This window comes from Lepidochelys olivacea (assembly GCF_965140295.1).
Source record: "Lepidochelys olivacea isolate rLepOli2 genome assembly, chromosome: 2".
In the NCBI taxonomy this organism is placed as follows: domain Eukaryota; kingdom Metazoa; phylum Chordata; order Testudines; family Cheloniidae; genus Lepidochelys; species Lepidochelys olivacea.
In genome coordinates, this window is record NC_140412.1 from 231,998,939 (window position 1) to 232,017,992 (window position 19,054).

At 41.1% G+C, this 19,054-nt stretch overlaps 1 protein-coding gene across 1 annotated transcript in view; it reads left to right on the forward strand.

The window, feature by feature from the left end:
• MALRD1 (MAM and LDL receptor class A domain containing 1) overlaps positions 1 to 19,054 on the forward strand; it is a gene marked incomplete at both ends in the record, with an annotated part of 444,317 nt that overhangs the window by 17,821 nt on the left and 407,442 nt on the right. The window contains 2 exons of the mRNA XM_084621129.1: positions 4,578 to 4,724; positions 11,305 to 11,462. Coding sequence (XP_084477255.1) covers positions 4,578 to 4,724; positions 11,305 to 11,462 — 305 coding nt within the window. The remainder of the gene's footprint in view (positions 1 to 4,577; positions 4,725 to 11,304; positions 11,463 to 19,054) is intronic.

Here is a 19,054-nt window from a genome sequence, read left to right on the forward strand (position 1 = left end):
TGTGGAGCTGACCTTTTAAAAAAAAAAAACCTCAAACAAACAACCTTTTAAGGATTTAAGGCACTGATTCTCATCTGCTCTGTGGATACTTTGCACTACTCTGCTGCCTCTAAGTAGCCATTAAGTCAATGTAGCTAGCCATTGGGGAGATCATCCAAGCATAATGGCATTCTCTGGTGGCGTAGAGCCTGTGGAATGTTTCCTATGCCAGTCCCCTTTCTGTGGCCAGTAGACAGAGTTTGTCCAGGAGAAAAGGGACATGACTGGGGCTTGTCTGCACTTCCAGAGGTCCCTGACTATAATAACCTTTTTGGACCACTGGCTAGTCTGAATTACAGCAGGAGATTGTACTGGCACACTGATGATCCAAAATTACAGGAGTGCAAAGGTGACTTAAAATCAACTTCGCATCTTCCCACTCCTGAGTTGTGCTGAAAGCTGCTTGGCCTGAGAATCTGAGGCTCTTTGAGTTTACTTTACCATGCTGGTATATGTTTGCGATGATCCCAGTAGTGGCACAAGAGTCTGAGTACAAATCTCAGGGCAGACTGTTGAAAAACCAGGACACAAACCCCAAACTGGTTGTGAGTTCTAAGCTTAGATTCCAGCAACCAACTTCACCAAGTGCAAACTCATCGGGCACATTAACAGCCTTAAACAGAGTCACAGACAGTCCCTTTGGATACTCTGGTCTGTCTTGAGTGTATCTCTGTGATAGATGGCCCGTATACCAAGAATCACAGCAATATTGAGGTTACTCCTACTTCCAAAAGACCAGTCACTTACCCCAAGTCAGTTGTGCCTTAGATCTCACATCAAGGCCAACACTTATAAGCCAATCCTATAATACACTATAGGAAGATTTATTAAATAGGAAAAGGAAATCTAAAAGTTATTTACAAGGTTAAAGCAAGTGGATATAGACACACAAATTAGTTACTTAGGTTTTAAAAGGCAATAGAGGCTTCTATAATCAGCAAGCTGTATTTGTCCTTTATGATTAACTCAGGTTAAGTATCTGGGGATTTCTTGCTTATGCCTACGAAACTCCTTACCCCGCCCTCTGAGATCCAGCAACATAGAGAGCAGCAACATGGGGAGGAGAGCAGAACTAAGAGTCTTTAGCCCTTTTGTTGATGATTCCTCAGTCCAGACGCAGGGAGTTTCCAGTTGTAAGATCCAACCATAACCTGTTGGGTATCAATGGGTCTCTTCTTGCAGGAGCGGCATAACACTTTTTGTAGAAGAACAGCTCTTCTCACTATTTAATGTCCCTCTCCAGTATGGAGATTCATGATCACAGAGGCTCACATTGCGCCCACTCAAATATTACATTACAGATGTCATACAGATATGACAAGTAAGATTAATGCGTAGAGCAGCTCGCAAGCATTTGATAGAGTCCAAACACTGAACACTTTCTTATAATTCTAGTACCTAGCTTATCAATATTAACCCACAAGCGAGACAGATAGTTTCCAGCTGTGTATTGTCAGTGTTTAGTTGAGACATAACGACCTTGGCATAAGCTGGTGTCTGGTCTGCCAGCATCACAATGTTATCTTCTGGAATGAAGAATTTAAGTTTCAGGTATATTTAGCTTTTGCAAACAGTTTTGTGCACTGGAATCCAAAATAGGAGGCTCCCCTGAGAAGTCAATGAGAACTGACATCTAAAGTAGATATCCAATCTGATTAATATTTTAAAATGCTGAACATCTGTAGATGATGTTACCTTCATCCTGAGAGTCAAATACAAATCGTTGGGACCCTAATAATTCAAGGCTAGATTAATATTTATTTCACAGGACACATCTCTTTTTAAATAGGAAAATTAAATTTCAGGTAAAGAAACTTGCTGTGTTATAAGCATTTCTATGCCTCAGATGTCCTGCATTTGGGAAAGGTAGAAGCAAAGTGGGATGCCAGGTGTAGTTATTTACATGCCAGTACCCACTAGTAACTGTTACCCAGCAGGGCTGCAGAGGAGTGCTGGGAACCAAATTACAGGCTTTGGACCTACTTGCCCTATGAACTGCCGCTCTTCTGCAGTATGCTTTTTAGAAGACCAAATTTAAAACAGGGAGTCAGTGAAACTCTCAATGCAGAAATGTGATTTTTCTCCCTCTGTCCCTTCCTTGGAGGATTACTGCAGCTGAGATGGGAGAATGGGACAGATGTAGAGAAAAAAAATGATAATTTGTCATTGTGGCCAATGAGCCAGTATGTCCTTGCTTCACTAACTGATTTCTCAAATAGCATGTGTATCTCTCTCTCTAAATCTACTGGCTTTGTAAGCAGAGCTCTTTTAAAGCAAAAAATTCCCCCCCCCTTGAATCAATATATATCTTTAATTATAAGTTTTAAACTTATTTTACTTATATACAAAGCATAACATAGCAACTGATCTGTTGCAGCAGTACAAAGCTCATCAAATGAGCTCAGCCTGGATCCATTTCTTGTCACATCCAAATTTAGAGACACATGATAGGTAAGAAATCAACTTCCCGAGATGACAGCTCAGGTGCCAAAGAGCAAAGAGTCAGAATTCCAGCTTCAGGAAAGAGGGTTTTAATGCAGAACATTTCAAATAGAAGGCCAGATTCATGACCAGCTGAAATGTAAACTCCTTATTGTGCTGGTCTTTGTGAAATGGCTGGGTAAGAGGGCTCTAAAGGGAGACTAGTTCTGATTTCATGAAATTTGTGGTGAAACTTGCATTTCTCCAGAAACCCTAACTGTCACAATACCCTAGGTACCAGCCATTCTGCAAAAGGAGCTACATTTGTGTTCACTAATATAAAACTAAGCTTTTGGGATCATGAATAAATTAGCTTATTGAGAACATGTTCATTTTTTAAAGAATATTTTTTGGTCCAGACTCTGCCTGTCCACTGAAAACAGACATGGTTTCTCCCCAGAACGGGGCACATAAAAACGCTACAAATAATTGACAAATATATATCCATGTTATAGTTCTGAATGGGCTGAAAAAGACACACACACACACACCCTTCTCCTGCTTCTGTCATCAACTCCTTTGCTCCCTCATTGTGCCACTCCTCCTTCCTCTACTGTACAAGGAACTGCCTTCTGCTACCGCCTTGTCTACTCAGCGCTCCCCCAGCAATCCTCTCCACAACCCTGATGTCCTCACCTTTCCCCACTGATTTCAGCAATGATTGCTGAAATGTCAAACTGCACCTCACTATTCTGAGGCTTGTACATGTCTGCCATTCAGCAAAATTGTAGAAGTAATATATTACATGAAAGCCGACTTTGGTTGACTTGATATCAACAGGGTGACGGCTCTACATTTAAAATCCTTTGAAGTTTGTACTTTGCAGTTAAATTATTTACTGTCATTTCAGCTTTTCTGTGTGTAATAAAAATGGCAAATTAGGCCCTAATCCATTCATTGTAGTAAATTTAAGCATGAGCATAAGCAAGCCCTTCAAGAGATCATTTAAATTGACAAAATTTGGTTGATGCTTAATTACATAGTTCAAAAAAGCCACAGATTTACAGCTATTATATAAACACATGTAAACTACACAGAATGACTTTTAATTGTTAAATAGTAAATGTTAGAGAGCTATTTTAAAAAATCTCCTATAATAGCATATCTAGTGGAGCTTGCATTTCAAAGGTTTTCTATATACATCAAAGTGTCTATACTCCTATTGCAGAAAAAAATAGATAGATACTGACATGCATTTTCAAGCATCTTCATTCTAATCTTGCCACAAGAAAAGTAAACAGTGAATTTCTGAAAGTCAGTGTTCCCAAAGAGGGAGAAGAAGAGACTATTTTTTGTTTTGACAAAATTGCATGTTTTTAAGTTTGCTAAATTTCTGCAAAGCTGGAGCAATGTTATGAAATACTGAATTTTTACAAAAAGATCTTAAATTAATTTTTTCTCTGTCTGAAGACTTGCAAATAAGTCAGAGTTGAGAGTTTTGAGAGAACTTTAGGAAGTTGTGGTAATGTCCCCAAAAACTATAGGACAGGCCCAATTATTCTACTAATTGGAACTACTTACGTAAAGAGGTACTACCGTACGTAAGGGTTGTACAAGTGAACCTCTGGGCTGGAGCCAGAAGACCCCAGGCTCTAATTCAATCTCTGCCACAGAATGCCTTTAATAACTAGAGTTGGGTGGAAAATGGTTTTCCACTCTGGCAAGAATTAAAATTTTGAAAGGTTTTCCTGTCCCAACAAAAAGTCTAAAACTTCAAAAATTTTGAAAACCAAAAAAATCAGAAAAAAGAATTAGATCAGGTCAATCAAAACATTGTATTTTGTAATGTTCATGTTCTAATTTTTTATGTTTATTATAAATTAACGTAATTCTTCACTCTGGAAGAATTACCCATCATTAGGCAGTGACTTTTTGAAGTGGTATCACTAAAGATGGCAGCCTAGAATACCCGATAAACCCACGGGTAGGCTGGTTACTTGTGAGGTAACCAGAGGCAGACGGGCTATCAAGTAGTTTAATGAACATTAATTTCTAAAGGGAAATATTCTCATAAATAATGACTTCAGAGGTAACCGAATGATTGCTTTCCCATTTAGAGCAGCACGTTTGCAGTTTTGAGCTTGACATGTGTGACTGGAATTCAGATTCATCATTTGAACACGTTTCCTGGGTGCGCACAAAAGCAGGAAATAATCTTGCCTCAAAATCAGCCCTCCTGAAAGATCAAAGCAATGATACTAGAGGTAAGAATATTAAATAAATACATGGTTATTAGCTGTCATTAGACTGTGGTAATTTATAGGACAAGTCAGAGGGAAACATTGTGGAAATAGAATTAAAAGTCATCACGTGCTTTATTTTATACTTGAACTAGCCTTTATTTTGGAATATTCAGTATGAGTAACAAGATCTATGCATTTAGTATGAGAACATCAAGAACTTTCATCTAAGTTTTCAAACGAGCTGATCTTTGATAAATCAAATCTTACTCTAATATTTTTTGTCCTACCTGTGGGCGGGGGATTACATCATGATTCTATAGCAAATTAAATCTTTCCCAAGTCCTTTTTGTCACAGCAGTGTTATTTGTAAGGTGCTGTTAAAGGGCTTATTCTTTCACCCTCTCACTTCCCTGGTCCTTCTTGCATGAACAGAGAGCAACAATACCTGATGTCCGAAGGTGCAAACAATTCAATGTTTATTGGGGTGAACTTCCCGCAAGCAATGATTCCAATTTCCTTCCTTAGTGTCCCCCTTCTCAGCTCTGATGCCACAGAACCTTGCATGTGTCCGTTTCCGTTCCCCCCTCTTCATGAAACATGATTCCAATTCCCACACCCCCATTCCCTGTTCCCATTCGCCTCCTTACTTCCTGATTGACTGCAGACTATATAGTAAAACTTGGGTTCTGCTTAGCTACACCTTAACCAATCATTTTACTGGAATTTAACTAACCAATTCTAACAGATTGATCTAACCAATTATATCCCACCACCTTAATTGGTTTACACCTAACAAAATTAATTATACAGCAGACAGGAACAATCACAGAACCAGACAGAGATTATACAGACAAACAATAGGGAGGTGGAGACTACAGTGACAGAACAACACAGAAATGAGGATTTCACACCCCAGCTTTTGATAAGTGAGTTCTTTCCAGACAGGGTGCTATTATACTAAGTTTTCTTTAACCATTTTTATCTGGTGGTGATAGGCACTATCAGGACAGGATTGTATTCCTAACAGTCCAATAGCACCTTATTTCAATGTGACTGGTCAGGACCACTTCCCAGCTTATGGCTGCCACTGCTGCTTAGCCAAAAGCCTTAGCCTAAGAACAGGGCCTCATACTGCCACAGTAAGAGAAGGCCTACAAACAGGCAGATTGATTTTGATTCTTGTTTTGTACCTCTATAACTTACTAAGTGATAAACATATACCTAAACTCAGAAAGTATAGGCCTTTACAGACAGGCTTGAATATCTATATCCTAACAGGTGCTGCTCTATATTAGCCTCCAATGCATTCCAAGGTTTCGCTTTACACCTTTAATTGGACCACCCAAGGACAAAACAAATCTGTATAATTAATAATTATAAATGCGAGCCTCTTTTCAGATGGTGGTAGCTTTCTGGAGGCATGTGAAGGGGACCACTCACTTCCAAGGCCACCTAGTAGTCAGGCTGGAGTGGGCAGGTTGTCTTCCTCCTGGACATTCCCCTTTCTCTCTATAGCTCTGCTTTGTGCTGGTCTGTCCTTTTAGTGACTCAGCCCTCTGGCCGGGTCACTCATTCAAGTCCACCCCTTTTGGGTTACACATAAAGAGTCCAATAATGTGGAAGTCTTCACGAGTCAGCAAGGGCCTCAGGGCTTCTTGGGATCAGGATCATTGTACCAGCTAGGTTCCCCACTGTCATTGTCCCCTCTTTAAAGGTTGGTAAATAAGCCCTGGCCCAGCCTCTCCACGGGGCTCTGATCCAGGGCCCAATGGTAGACAGCTAAGCCCTGCATCTTGGGGTGCTATGCAGCTGCCTCTCTGGATCACCCCCTCCCTGTTCCCACAGGATAGAGTAAAGAACTGAACACAAAAATACATTTCTGACCTTCAAAAGTCACCCTCCTTTGCAGGCTTGTTCAGGTCAGCATCACCAAGCCTGAGGCAGCAAGAGCTCCTGTGGTGTTCCCAGCTCCCAAGAACTCAGAGTATCAGTCAGCTACTTCCCCTGCCTCCCTGCCACTGAGCTATTCTGTTTCCCATTTTTAAACTCCAGCTTGTGAAAGCTTTCCTGGTGCAGTGGGACGAGGCTGCCTGGGCCCAGAGCAACTCCTTATCCTCTTTTTCTCCAGTGTGGGGCTTGTATACCCCATCACAAGGTGTTACAACCTGAGTAAATTTGCCTAATCACCCTCCCCTCCACAACTGTTCTTAGTACTTGGAGGGCTATGGACCCCCTTCTGCACGGACTTACATGAAATCCATGGCCCACAATGATACATAAACTTAATTTAATAAAGTGAATCCTGGATATTGCAGGAAATTGCCCTATCTGTCACAATTTCCACAATTGTCAGAAGCTGGGAATGAGCAACAGGGAATGGATCACTTGATGATTACCTGTTCATTTCCTCTGGGGCACCTGGCATTGGCCACTGTTGGAAGACAGGATACTGGGCGAAATGGACCTTTGGTCTGACCCAGTATGGCTATTCTTATGTTCTTAATAAAAATGCAGCTTTAGTTATTATAGTCCTGGCATTCAAAACTGCTACACTTGTTAATACAATATTTTGACAAAGACTTTTGAAAGCATAAGAAAACATCAAAAATGCCATGGAATGGACTTCCAGGCTCATTTTGTTCTTGTCTTTTCTGTTAGGTCTATCGCCAATGTTTCTATGTAGCACTAGTTGCAATGGTAACTTTTTAAGTCTATAGTCTATTGATTGCTGTTTGAACTTTGCTGAGTCCAGAGATGCAAAGTACTTCTTGCAAAATGTCATAGTAGTTGACATAGATGCTTTAAAAAAATAACATCTGGGTTATAGACAATTATATTTATAAAGAAAGAATTGCCTATAGGATTTGAAGCATCCTCGTTTCCTGGTATTCTTAAATTTAATAAAACCTTTTCGGACCTTGGCTGCCTTTTTATTATTTTCAACTCTGTATCCGAAAGTACTTTATAACAATGAATAAGATGTCGATAGTAAGTATTTTCCTTGTAGGCAAACGTGGTTGCTATATGCACTTATTAATAGTCCATATTTCTGGACATTAAAATATGTTATAGGGCAGAGGGAATGCTGCCTAGGAAACCAAGGAGATTCCTCCATTCTTTTGAATTATTCTGGGACCTTTAATTTCCGCCTGGACAGTTAGCAAAGAAGGGACTTCAATTCAACACCTCCCATGAAGGGCATTGCCTCAGTTGGTGACACACACTAACTTATTAGTGGAGTATTATGTCAGTAATGGCTGAGCCTTCATGTGTGCCAGTACAGGCAATCATTTTTCTCTAGGTGCTGAACACCCTAACTGCCCTTTTTATCTGCTGGAATGGCTATTGGGTACGTGACTGGGTCAAATTTAATTCCTTCATTTAATCTGTATTGGAAATGAACATGTTTTTAAATGCCTGTCATTCAGGTACGTGGGTATCATTAATTGGGTAAATAGACACAAGTAATTGAGTAGGCTGAATATATTCTTCATAAACAGTGGGTTGGGGCTGCTCTAAGCACTTTATATTGTAAAGGAGAAACAACACATAAACACATGAGAGAAAAGGCACAGCAATACACAGAAATGAATTCTTCATAAATGTTGGAAGGCATCCAACAATACTGAACTAGTTCAGCTCCTCGCTGCTTGATGCACAATTTTTCAGCATTTCTTTTCTTGCTAATTATTCAAGTTATAAAGAGAGAGCAGAGGTCATCCTAATGACTAAAACGCTAAAAAACAGAGCTACGGTGTAATGAAACCTCAAAAATGTATTGTAGAAAGGTTCAAACTTGCAAACTGAGCTTGACTAAGCTTTAGCTTGTGATTTTGATCAAAGCTTCCACTACCATAAATAGGAAGGGGTCAGAAACTAAATTACGGAGTGCAGGTCTAGACAATTATATTTATAAAGAAAGAATTGACTATAGGATTTGAGTAATCCTCCTTTCCTGGTATTCTTAAATTTAATAAAATATTTTAGGACCTTGGCTACTTTTTATTTTTTTTTGTCTGTGTTGCTTCATTCCCCCACTTGTTATGTTACTTTATTTCTTCTAGTTTTTCTAAAGTTAGAAGTTCTTTGAGTTTTCCCCCCTCCTTTAACCTTATAGTTTCTATCCTTACTGTATTTTTATTCATTACCAGATATTTTTCTTTTTTCAGTCTCTAAGCCTACACCATGCTACATGTGGCTCCCACAGTTCTTTCTTCCTAAAAAAAAAATCGAAACAGATTCTACACCTTGGTTTAACATAAACAAATAAAAAACCTCAAGAGTAACTACTGATGCAAATCCAATCAGGTGTATGTTGTGAAAATGGCCAAAATCATTAAAATGTATGCTGTTTTATTCAGCTTTTTTCTTAAATTATTTCAGCAGTGGGAGGAGAGTTTTCAGCAGACAGAATTTCCAAAGCTGCTTCTTGCTACTTCCTCATAATCTTGTAGGTCAAGGACTCTTTAAATTTAGTTGAGAAGGGCATTTATTTGAACTCCTTTCAGTGTCTATTATCTCCTTTTTGCTATGAATGTAGTGGCCTTATACTGTACATCTGTCCTCTTCCAGTAAAGTTTAAAATGTGTTTTAACACACTTTTCTCCAATTTCCTTACAAAGCTTTGTTAGTCGAGTGGTAGGAATACTCAAATCTGTCTAGTCCTATCCAGATAGTGTTTCCATCGGTACTTGTTTGTCCTGTACCCATGCAACCAAATCAAAACTCTAAATTAAGAACCAATCCCTTTCCTGTGTTGTACTGATAAGTAGGGAGAAGAGGGCAGATGTTTTCCTCCAGTGCACTGTCTAGTAGTATGACTGGAGTTCTCAAGTGACCACTTAGAGTAGGATCCAGATTTTTGTCCTTGTTGTCATACCACAGTCCTAGGTGACATGATCTCTTGGCGCTAACCATGCTCAGACCCTAGAGGGTGGGCTGAAATGTGTATCATACCCTTCCCTCTCACCTCTGCTGAAATGATCAGTAAAATGTGACTGGGAATGCATTCCCCTTAGCTGCTTAGTGTGGCAGACCTGAGTTCAAATCCCTGCTCCACATCAGGCAGAGGCGGGGACTGAACCTGAGTCTCCACATCCCACGTGAATGCTCTAACCACAGGTCTAACAGTTATAAGGGAGGCACCCGCCAAACCCTGTTTGTTTGTTTTTTAATCTAGCCTTTCATTTGCTTTGCTTTTATGTTAAAAAAGTTCCTGACAACAAAACAAATTAGTTCATTTCAGGTTCAACAAGATATCTTGTTGAACCTGAAATGAAACCTTTATTGACTTTTTCGATTTACAAAACAGTTTTCGCCATTTCCCAGTTGAGATTGTTGAACGAATTGTTTGAAAGGGCCAGTAAATGGAAAAATCAGTTATTTGCCCAGCTCCAGATGTAATGTTACCAGCTGTAGGATTCTGAGTTCAGTTGAAGAATGGGCACAAGAAATTCTACCGCTAATTTATGGGCTGATCTCATTGTGCAATAGTCATAAAAATATAGATGCTTTCTGAATCTGTATAGACTAGCACACTGTATTTTTTGTAATATTGCTATCTCTATGAAGGTTAGGTTCAGTGATGAAGAGGGATAGCAGGCGCTGTTTTGCAATATGGAATCCTAAATAACAAGTGCAAAAGAGCAGCAATAAGGGGGAATATGTGGCCTTTTTACAAAGTCAACTGTAAACCTTTTTTTATAAAATGCCATTTCCCCGTTTTATGTTTCAAGCATTCCAGGAGTATGGTCTAAATTTGAGATCAAAATTATATTTACAGAAGGTGAAAGTGATTTAATGACAAACAAGTATGTCATGAAATATCTTAACTGGGAGCTGCAGAAAATAGCAAAGTATCCTATGACTCAGGAGGGAAAAAAGCTATGCTCTAGCTAAAACAGGTGTCTTGTCTTTTTATTTCTGATAGATAAAAAGAGACTGTTGAGGACATAAGATATTCTTTTAGGTCTCTGCAGAAACACTTTTATGAGGGGCAGCAGGTCAAGAAAAGCCCAAATTGGTTTCCTGCTTCAGATGGAAAGACACTGTGCTGCCGACACTTTGGTGTACACATAAGCTCTGTAGAGATCTTACACCTCATGGTGTTTTCTGCAGGAGGGCAGAATTCCACCCCCCCCCTTTATTTCATTCTTTAGAGACTACAGCAGTTTTACTGTGAAATATATTTACTAGAAACACACTGGGAAGGAAGAAAGGCCAACTTCAGATAAAATCCAACAATGATTAGATATGGAATGACTGAAAATGTGAAGCAGCTAAACAGAATGTGGGACAGGTTGTGGCCTGAGACTATTACTGTCTGAAGTAACAGCTTTAGGATAGCATCAGCTGATACCAGTATTTGGGTGCATGGGGTCATAGTATAAACAAAATCGTTATAGGTTTTTTTCATAAGAAATTCCCGTCAATTCAAGTCACATCATTTCATAATTTTAGAACAAGACAACCAGATCCTGGTGTTGAAACCATTAGTTGTCTTTTTGATGACAGGAATCCACTAGTCCTTATTTTTAAGGACTGAGGGAAAGAGGTGTCTTGTGAAATGGTATACAATTTTTTTCTTTTCTTTTTTTTCCAGGCCATTATGTGTGTATGGGAGCTAATGACAACACATTATACAAAAGTGCTTATCTTAACAGCTCCATGTATCACTGCTTTGGCAAGAATTGCCATTTTCAATTTTATTACTCCATGGCAGATAGCAGTATTCTCAAAGTGGTACTATATACTAATAAGGTAAGGAGAAACTTTCATTCATTTTCAGACAGTAAACAAAGTCCTGCTCTTGTCAGTCAAAAAACTTGTCTAGTAGTACGTGTGCATACCTCACATTTAGGGACAGACTGGGGGCCAGATCCTCAGATGGTGTAAATCACCATGGCTCCATTGAACTTCATGGACCTGCACTGATTTAAACCCGGGGAGGACCTGGCCACATGACTTTTAAATCCTACGATGTACTTTGGTTGTCTCAGCCAGAGTTAAGGCTTTTGGGGATTTCCAGGGAGCAGACAACAGCAGCACCTCTGGTGCCCTTTAAAATGATGCAATGTGTGCTTCCCTCCGTGCTGGGCTAGGTCCCTTTGGGGAAAGTAATACCACTTGCATTGGTAACTGGAGGCTCAGACTGCGCCTGTTCCCTGTGCAGAGGCAGTAGAAAGCAGAGATTCTGGCATCATACGTCCGCACAAAGTTGGGAGCAACTCCTGCACCAACTGGTCACATGTTCTACTTTATTCTATAACACAGTCACCTTTTTCTTGTGATCAGCAATCGCAACAAATAGTGCTGGGTGCTGACTGTAATGTCAAACTCAATTATAAATCCTGACTCAGGCTCCTGTACTATTCTACTTGACGCCACTGCATCTGTAACGAGGACACATTCTGCTGTTGGGATGCCACTGAGAATCCCTAGTAAATCTCTCCCTTGTAAAAGTCCTGTCACAGAACTTAGTATTGATGCTACTGTACAATTACTCACTCAAGGCATGAGCACTGCAGCTGGTCTCCTTGGCTAGTGGCTCTCCATATTTTAATGACGGGACTGAAGAAGTTGAATTGTCGCCCCACCCAGCAAGTATCAGGAAGGGGGAGAGCTTTGCCACGCCGCACTCACAAGGCTTACATCTGAAATAGCATTGCCCCGTGGCATTGTCTCGTGGTCTGTGGGGCTGTCTTCACGTCCAGCGCTGCAGCAACACTGGTGCAGCTGCGCCGTGGTAACACCTCAGTGATGATGCTCCGATGCCAATGGGAGAATGTCTCCCATCAGTGTATTTAATCCATATTCGTAAATCTTTGCACTTATCTCCCTCCCTCCCTAAAATCAACAGCAAACAAATCAAGCCTTTTTCACGCCTTTTTTTGGTAAGCCTGGGTTACCCGCATGGATGCCATAGCATGATAAGCATGGACCCTGGACGCTGGACCCTGTACATTAGCTGTACACTGCAGTATTTACAGGAGCCGCCTCACGGAACAATGTGATGCCATGCAAGCAGCCCTGCTGAAAGACAGAGTGGAGCAATTCGCAGTTGCTGGCGACAGTCACACATCATCTTGACAGATTTCAGAGTAACAGCCATGTTAGCCTGTATTCACAAAAAGAAAAGGAGTGCTTGTGGCACCTGAGACTAAGCAATTTATTTGAGCATAAGCTTTCGTGAGCTACAGCTCACTTCATTGGATGCATCCTGAGGAAAGTGTAGAAGATCTTTTTCTACACACAAAGCATGAAAAAATGGGTGTTTACCACTACAAAAGGTTTTCTCTCCCCCCACCCCACTCTCCTGCTGGTAATAGCTTCTCTAAAGTGATCACTCTCCTTACAATATGTATGATAATCAAGGTGGGCCATTTCCAGCACAAATCCAGGGTTTAACAAGAAAGTCTGGGGGGGGGGTAGGAAAAAACAAGGGGAAATAGGTTACCTTGCATAATGACTTAGCCACTCCCAATCTCTATTCAAGCCTAAGTTCATTGGATCCAATTTGCAAATGAATTCCAATTCAACAGTCTCTCACTGGAGTCTGGTTTTGAAGTTTTTTTGCTGTAATATCGCAACTTTCCTGTCTGTAATCGCGTGACCAGAGAGATTGAAGTGTTCTCCGTCTGGTTTATGAATGTTATAATTCTTGACATCTGATTTGTGTCCAATTAGATGTGAAGAATTATAACATTCATAAACCAGACGGAGAACACTTCAATCTCTCTGGTCACGCGATTACAGACAGGAAAGTTGCGATATTACAACAAAAAAACTTCAAAACCAGACTCCAGTGAGAGACTGTTGAATTGGAATTCATTTGCAAATTGGATCCAATGAACTTAAGCTTGAATAGAGACTGGGAGTGGCTAAGTCATTATGCAAGGTAACCTATTTCCCCTTGTTTTTTCCTACCCCCCCCCCCCAGACTTTCTTGTTAAACCCTGGATTTGTGCTGGAAATGGCCCACCTTGATTATCATACACATTGTAAGGAGAGTGATCACTTTAGAGAAGCTATTACCAGCAGGAGAGTGGGGTGGGGGGAGAGAAAACCTTTTGTAGTGGTAAACACCCATTTTTTCATGCTTTGTGTGTAGAAAAAGATCTTCTACACTTTCCACAGTATGCATCCGATGAAGTGAGCTGTAGCTCACGAAAGCTTATGCTCAAATAAATTGGTTAGTCTCTAAGGTGCCACAAGTACTCCTTTTCTTTTTACATCATCTTGACACGGTTGAGTGCCATTTCTGGGTCCAGGAAACAAGCACTGACTGGTGGCACTGCATCATTATGCAGCTATGGGATGACGAGCAGTGGCTGCAGAACTTTCGAATGCATACGGCCACTTTCCAGGAACTTCAAGGTGTGAGGAGCTTTCCCCAGCCCTGAAGCACAGCAATACTGAAATGAGAGGTGCTCTGACAGTGGAGCAGTGAGTGGAGATAGTTCTGTGAAAGCTTGCAATGCTAGCAGTCAGTGGGGAATCAATTCAGAGTGGATAAATCTACTGTGGTATCTGTTGTGTTACAAATTTGCAGGGCCATCAACAGACTTCTGCTAGGAAGGGCAGTGACTCTGGGCAACATAGTGGATGGTTTTTCCATGATGGGGTTCCCTACCTGGGGTCGGGAGCTAGATGGAATGCATATCCTTATCATGGCACCAGACCACCTTGCCAAAGACTTCATAAACTGAAAGGAGTATTTCTCAATGTTGTTGCAAGTGCTGGTGGATCACAGGGGCCATTTTACTGACATCAGTGTGGGATGGTCGGGAAAGGTGCATGGAATGTGCCTTTGGACATTTAAAAGGTTGTGGGCACAGTCTGCTTACTAGGTTAGACCTCAGTGAAAGCAATATCCCCATTGCTATTGCTGCCTGCTGGGCTCTCCATCATATCTGTGAAACAAAGGGAGACAAGTTTCCACCGGGGTGGGGGTGGGGGGGTTGAGGCTGATCGCCTGGCAGCCAATTTTGAGCAGCCGGACACCAGGGCAATAAGATCGAGGAGCTCTGCATCTCCGTGAGGCTTTGAATACCAGTTTCAGCAATGAGCCAGAGCAATGTGACACTTATCTGTGTTGTTCCTTACCAAACTGTCCCCCCGCATTGTATTTTCTCCCCTGTAATCTCCACCCTCACCAAGCATCATGTGTTGAATGAATAAAGAGCCTTTTCTCCTCAATCCGTTACATTTTATTTTGCTCACAAACACAAGACAGAGCAAAGAAAAGTAAGATAACCTGGGGCAAAAGGGCTGATAATGCTGTGGGGGGAGGCGAGGGAATAAGGAAAGCTTGCTTACAGATGCACGGCAATAACAATCAAAGGTGTGGGAAGGGGTGCCTTCTGGTCCTTGCACCCTCCCCTAATGTTGAGTGCTAGGGATACTGAACTCCCCCTTAGGCACTGCCACCTCATAGGACATTTGGGGGAGGAGATGCAGAACTGGGCGATGAGGGCAGCAGGTTCAGCATAGGCTGCAAAGGAACTCTAGCATCAAGCTGCCTTTCTTGAACCTTAACTAGATGCCTCAACATGTCAGATTGCTCCTTCATAATCTGCAGCATCTCTTCCTGCGTGGCTCGCTCTTGTTCCCTGCATGAAGAAAAGGAGTACTTGTGACACCTTAGAGACTAACCAATTTATTTGAGCATAAGCTTTCGTGAGCTACAGCTCACTTCATCGGATGCATACTGTGGAAAATGGAGAAGATCTTTTTATACACACAAAGCATGAAAAAATACCTCCCCCCACCCCACTCTCCTGCTGGTAATAGCTTATCTAAAGTGATCACTCTCCTTATAATGTATATGATAATCAAGTTGGGCCATTTCCAGCACAAATCCAGGTTTTCTTTTTGCGAATACAGACTGACACGGCTGTTATTCTGTTCCCTGCATGCTCTCCTGACCTCCCTGTCCATCTCCAGGTTCTCAGATAGTGTAATCCTCCATACGCAGAGCTCCATCTTGTCAGTCTCGGAGGCGCACATTAACTCACTGAACATGTCCTCCTGAGGCTTATTTTTCTGTCTTCTAATCTGGGAAAGTCTCTGTCCCAGTGTGGAGGATGCGCTGATGGACAAGGTTTCAGCAGCAAGGAATGCAAAGCACAGGGGCAGCACTGATAGTTCATACATTGTTTCTGGTGCAAGGTTAATTCTTCTTTTATAAAAAAAACACACCCCTCAATGTGCTTCACTGCAAGCCACAATGTAATCATAGCTGCTGGCTACTACAAGAGTTGGTTTGCTGCTCCAGACATGGTCGAGAGGTCTTGTGCTGCCACTTTTGTGAAGACATCCTTGGGATCACAGGTTGGAACTTGAGAAAAGTCCCCTTTCCCCTAGCAACCTGGATGGTGCTTGAGGACAGGCATCAGTGTAAAGCCTTCCAAATAGTTTGTTTTTTACAAAAGCAGCACTGGGTTGGGGAAAAAGACAAACTGAAAGCCCCCCCCCCTTTTTTTTTCAATGTTGCTTGCAATACACGGTGATCCCTTCCAACCACAACCATGCATGTTTGGGAAAGCACAGTTGTGTGACCCCAATTTCACCAAACAGAGGGCGGATTACTTGTTGAATTATTTGCAGTTTAATGGCTAGCATTGAAAACTTCCCCGTTTCCCCTAGGTGATCCTATGCGATATCACTCTCCTATGGGTAACAGAGGCGGCAAGGGGGCAGATGCTGCAAGTGTCTGGGTACAGATCTGGTCCTTATGATGCAGTGCTGTGTGCTGCAATGATCCCAGCAGAATTAATACTGGAGTGGCGCAGGAAAATGTCCTACCGGCATGGACAAAGTAAGGCAGCCCTTCCCAGAACCTTTCTGCAAAGGATTGCAGAGTACCTCCATGAAAGCTTCCTAGAAATCTCCATGGAGGATTCCCAAGACATCACCGTGCACATAAACAGTCTTTTTTTGAGAGCACCCTCTGTGTAGCTGGAGTGGCCACCGCTACCCACTACACCTACTTTTTTATTTATATTAAACATAAAAAATAATAGCATGTAACCATGTCCAGTTTGATTGGAAATATGCGTAAAGATTTACAAATATGAGTAACTTTAGGCATTGTGTCCCATTGCCTTCAGATGGACTACTCACTGTGCATAAACTTAAGTGCCTAAGTCTTTGCGGAATTGGAGACTAACTGACTGACTTAAGCTCATACAGGAAGTTTGTGGCAGAGTCAGGAAGTCCTGCCTCCAAAACATGTGCTTTCAATGCAAAAGAATAAATGGACACAAATCTGACATCAGGAATCATAACATTCAAAAACCGGTAGGAGAACACTTCAACCTCTCTGGCCACTCAGTAAAAGACTTAAGGGTGGCAATTTTGCAACAGAAAAGCTTCAAAAACAGAGTCCAATGAGAAACTGCTGAGCTTGAATTAATATGCAAACTAGATACCATTAACTTGGGTTTTAATAGAGACTGGGAGTGGCTGGGTCATTACACATATTGAATCTATTTTCCCATGTTAAGTATCGTCACACCTTCTTGTCAACTGTCTAAATGGGCCGTCTTGATTATCACTACAAACGTTTTTTTCTCCTGCTGATAATAGCTCATCTTAATTAGCCTCTTACAGTTTGTATGGCAACTTCCACCTTCTCTGTATGTATGTGTATATATGTATATAATCTTCTTACTATATGTTCCATTCTATGCATCCAATGAAGTGGGCTGTAGCCCACAAAAGCTTATACTTTAATAAATTTGTTAGTCTCTAAGGTGCCACAAGTACTCCCGTTCTTTTTGCCGATACAGACTAACATGGCTGCTACTCTGAAAACTGCAGAACTTGTATCCTCTAGAAGTAAAACTGGGACAAAGGGGTTGAAGCCTTTTCCCTCCTGAAAATTAAAAGAACTGAGCAGTAACTGATTATGTTGTGTGCAGATGTGATAGGCTGAACCCCAAAAGAGTGCTTTTTCTTGCAGGTTAATTTTGTTTTCCCTGATATCAGTCTGAGAGACTGAGCCACCAGCTCATCAAAGGCAATACTTTTAAAAAGGTTTTTCATAAATATTTGAAATGATTCATAGCTTATACCTACCCCAGAGAAGAGCCCTGGTGAGGAAAGAACAATAACAGGCTAAAAGAACATTTTATTTTTGGAGTGATTTTACTTTATTATATGGTCTACAAAGCAGGTGGAAAGAAGGCAGTAAAAGATAACTTAATTCTTAACCTTCCACTAGGTTTATATGTGAAGGCCTGTCCTCACCCACATGCACTGAAGTATCTTCAAATGTTCAATAACATTTACAAAAAACTCTCCTGCAGGCATAGTGAAAAGTGGTCCCTTAGTCATCATGGGGGGAAACAAGTATTTGTTCCATATTACTCACGAAAATGAAAGTAGCAGGAGGAATTCAGTGCAGTCACCACAGCCGTGTGTGTGAATGCACTTGTAGAGATATGTCAAAATAATGAATATTTTATTTTTATAACTGGAGCTCAGAAGGAAATAGTTAAGGGAAAAGATATAGTTATTTCTGCCAACTGTAAGGATAGCAGCTGAAATGCACTGTAAGAAAAAGGAAGACATCCCACAACTCTTGCCCATGTCCATCTCAAAAAGATACTAATGGAACAAAGGAAGCTGGACACTCACAGCCAGGTCCCAATATCCCTATCTATTTCATATTTATATGCTTCAACAATATGTGCTTTAAGCAACAGTAGTTTTGCTCTCCATCCAGTCCTAATCACTAAAATATATCCCAAAGATCTCCAGGTGGGCAGATGCTGGAAGAATGTGTAGAATGTTCTAAAGGGGAGATTGGGGAAATGAGCAAAAGAAAAGGAATGTGCTAGAGAGGGAGGAGGAGGATTAATCCATGCAAAAGCAATACAAGTTTCAGACAAACAGACTGTACAGAGAACATTCTAAGGCCCCCTCTGCAATATCCTTTTTGAGATGGGGTGGCCAGTTCTGCACACCATATTCCAGATAGAAGCTGCACCATTGATTTATATAATGGAATTATAATATTTTCTTTAATGTTCTCTGTCCTGTTTCTTCTGCTCATTCCTTGAACCTTCTTATGAAATGTGTAAAAGTTCAGTTTGTTTATTTAAACTGGCCTCTGAACTGTCTAGTTGTGGTTGTGACCAGAAGCAGAATAATCATGAGAGTTTTCATAAAATTATCAAATCAAAGGGGTTTAGATAGTTTGCATAAGGTGAGCAAAAGCATAACTGGTCCTCTTGTTGTCATTTGTAGCACACAGTTCAAAGACAGAGTGGGAATGGAGACCAGGGCTCAAGCACATTGCTGTTGCTTGGTGGGGAAGTTCTCAGTGCCACTGTCCATACTTCACT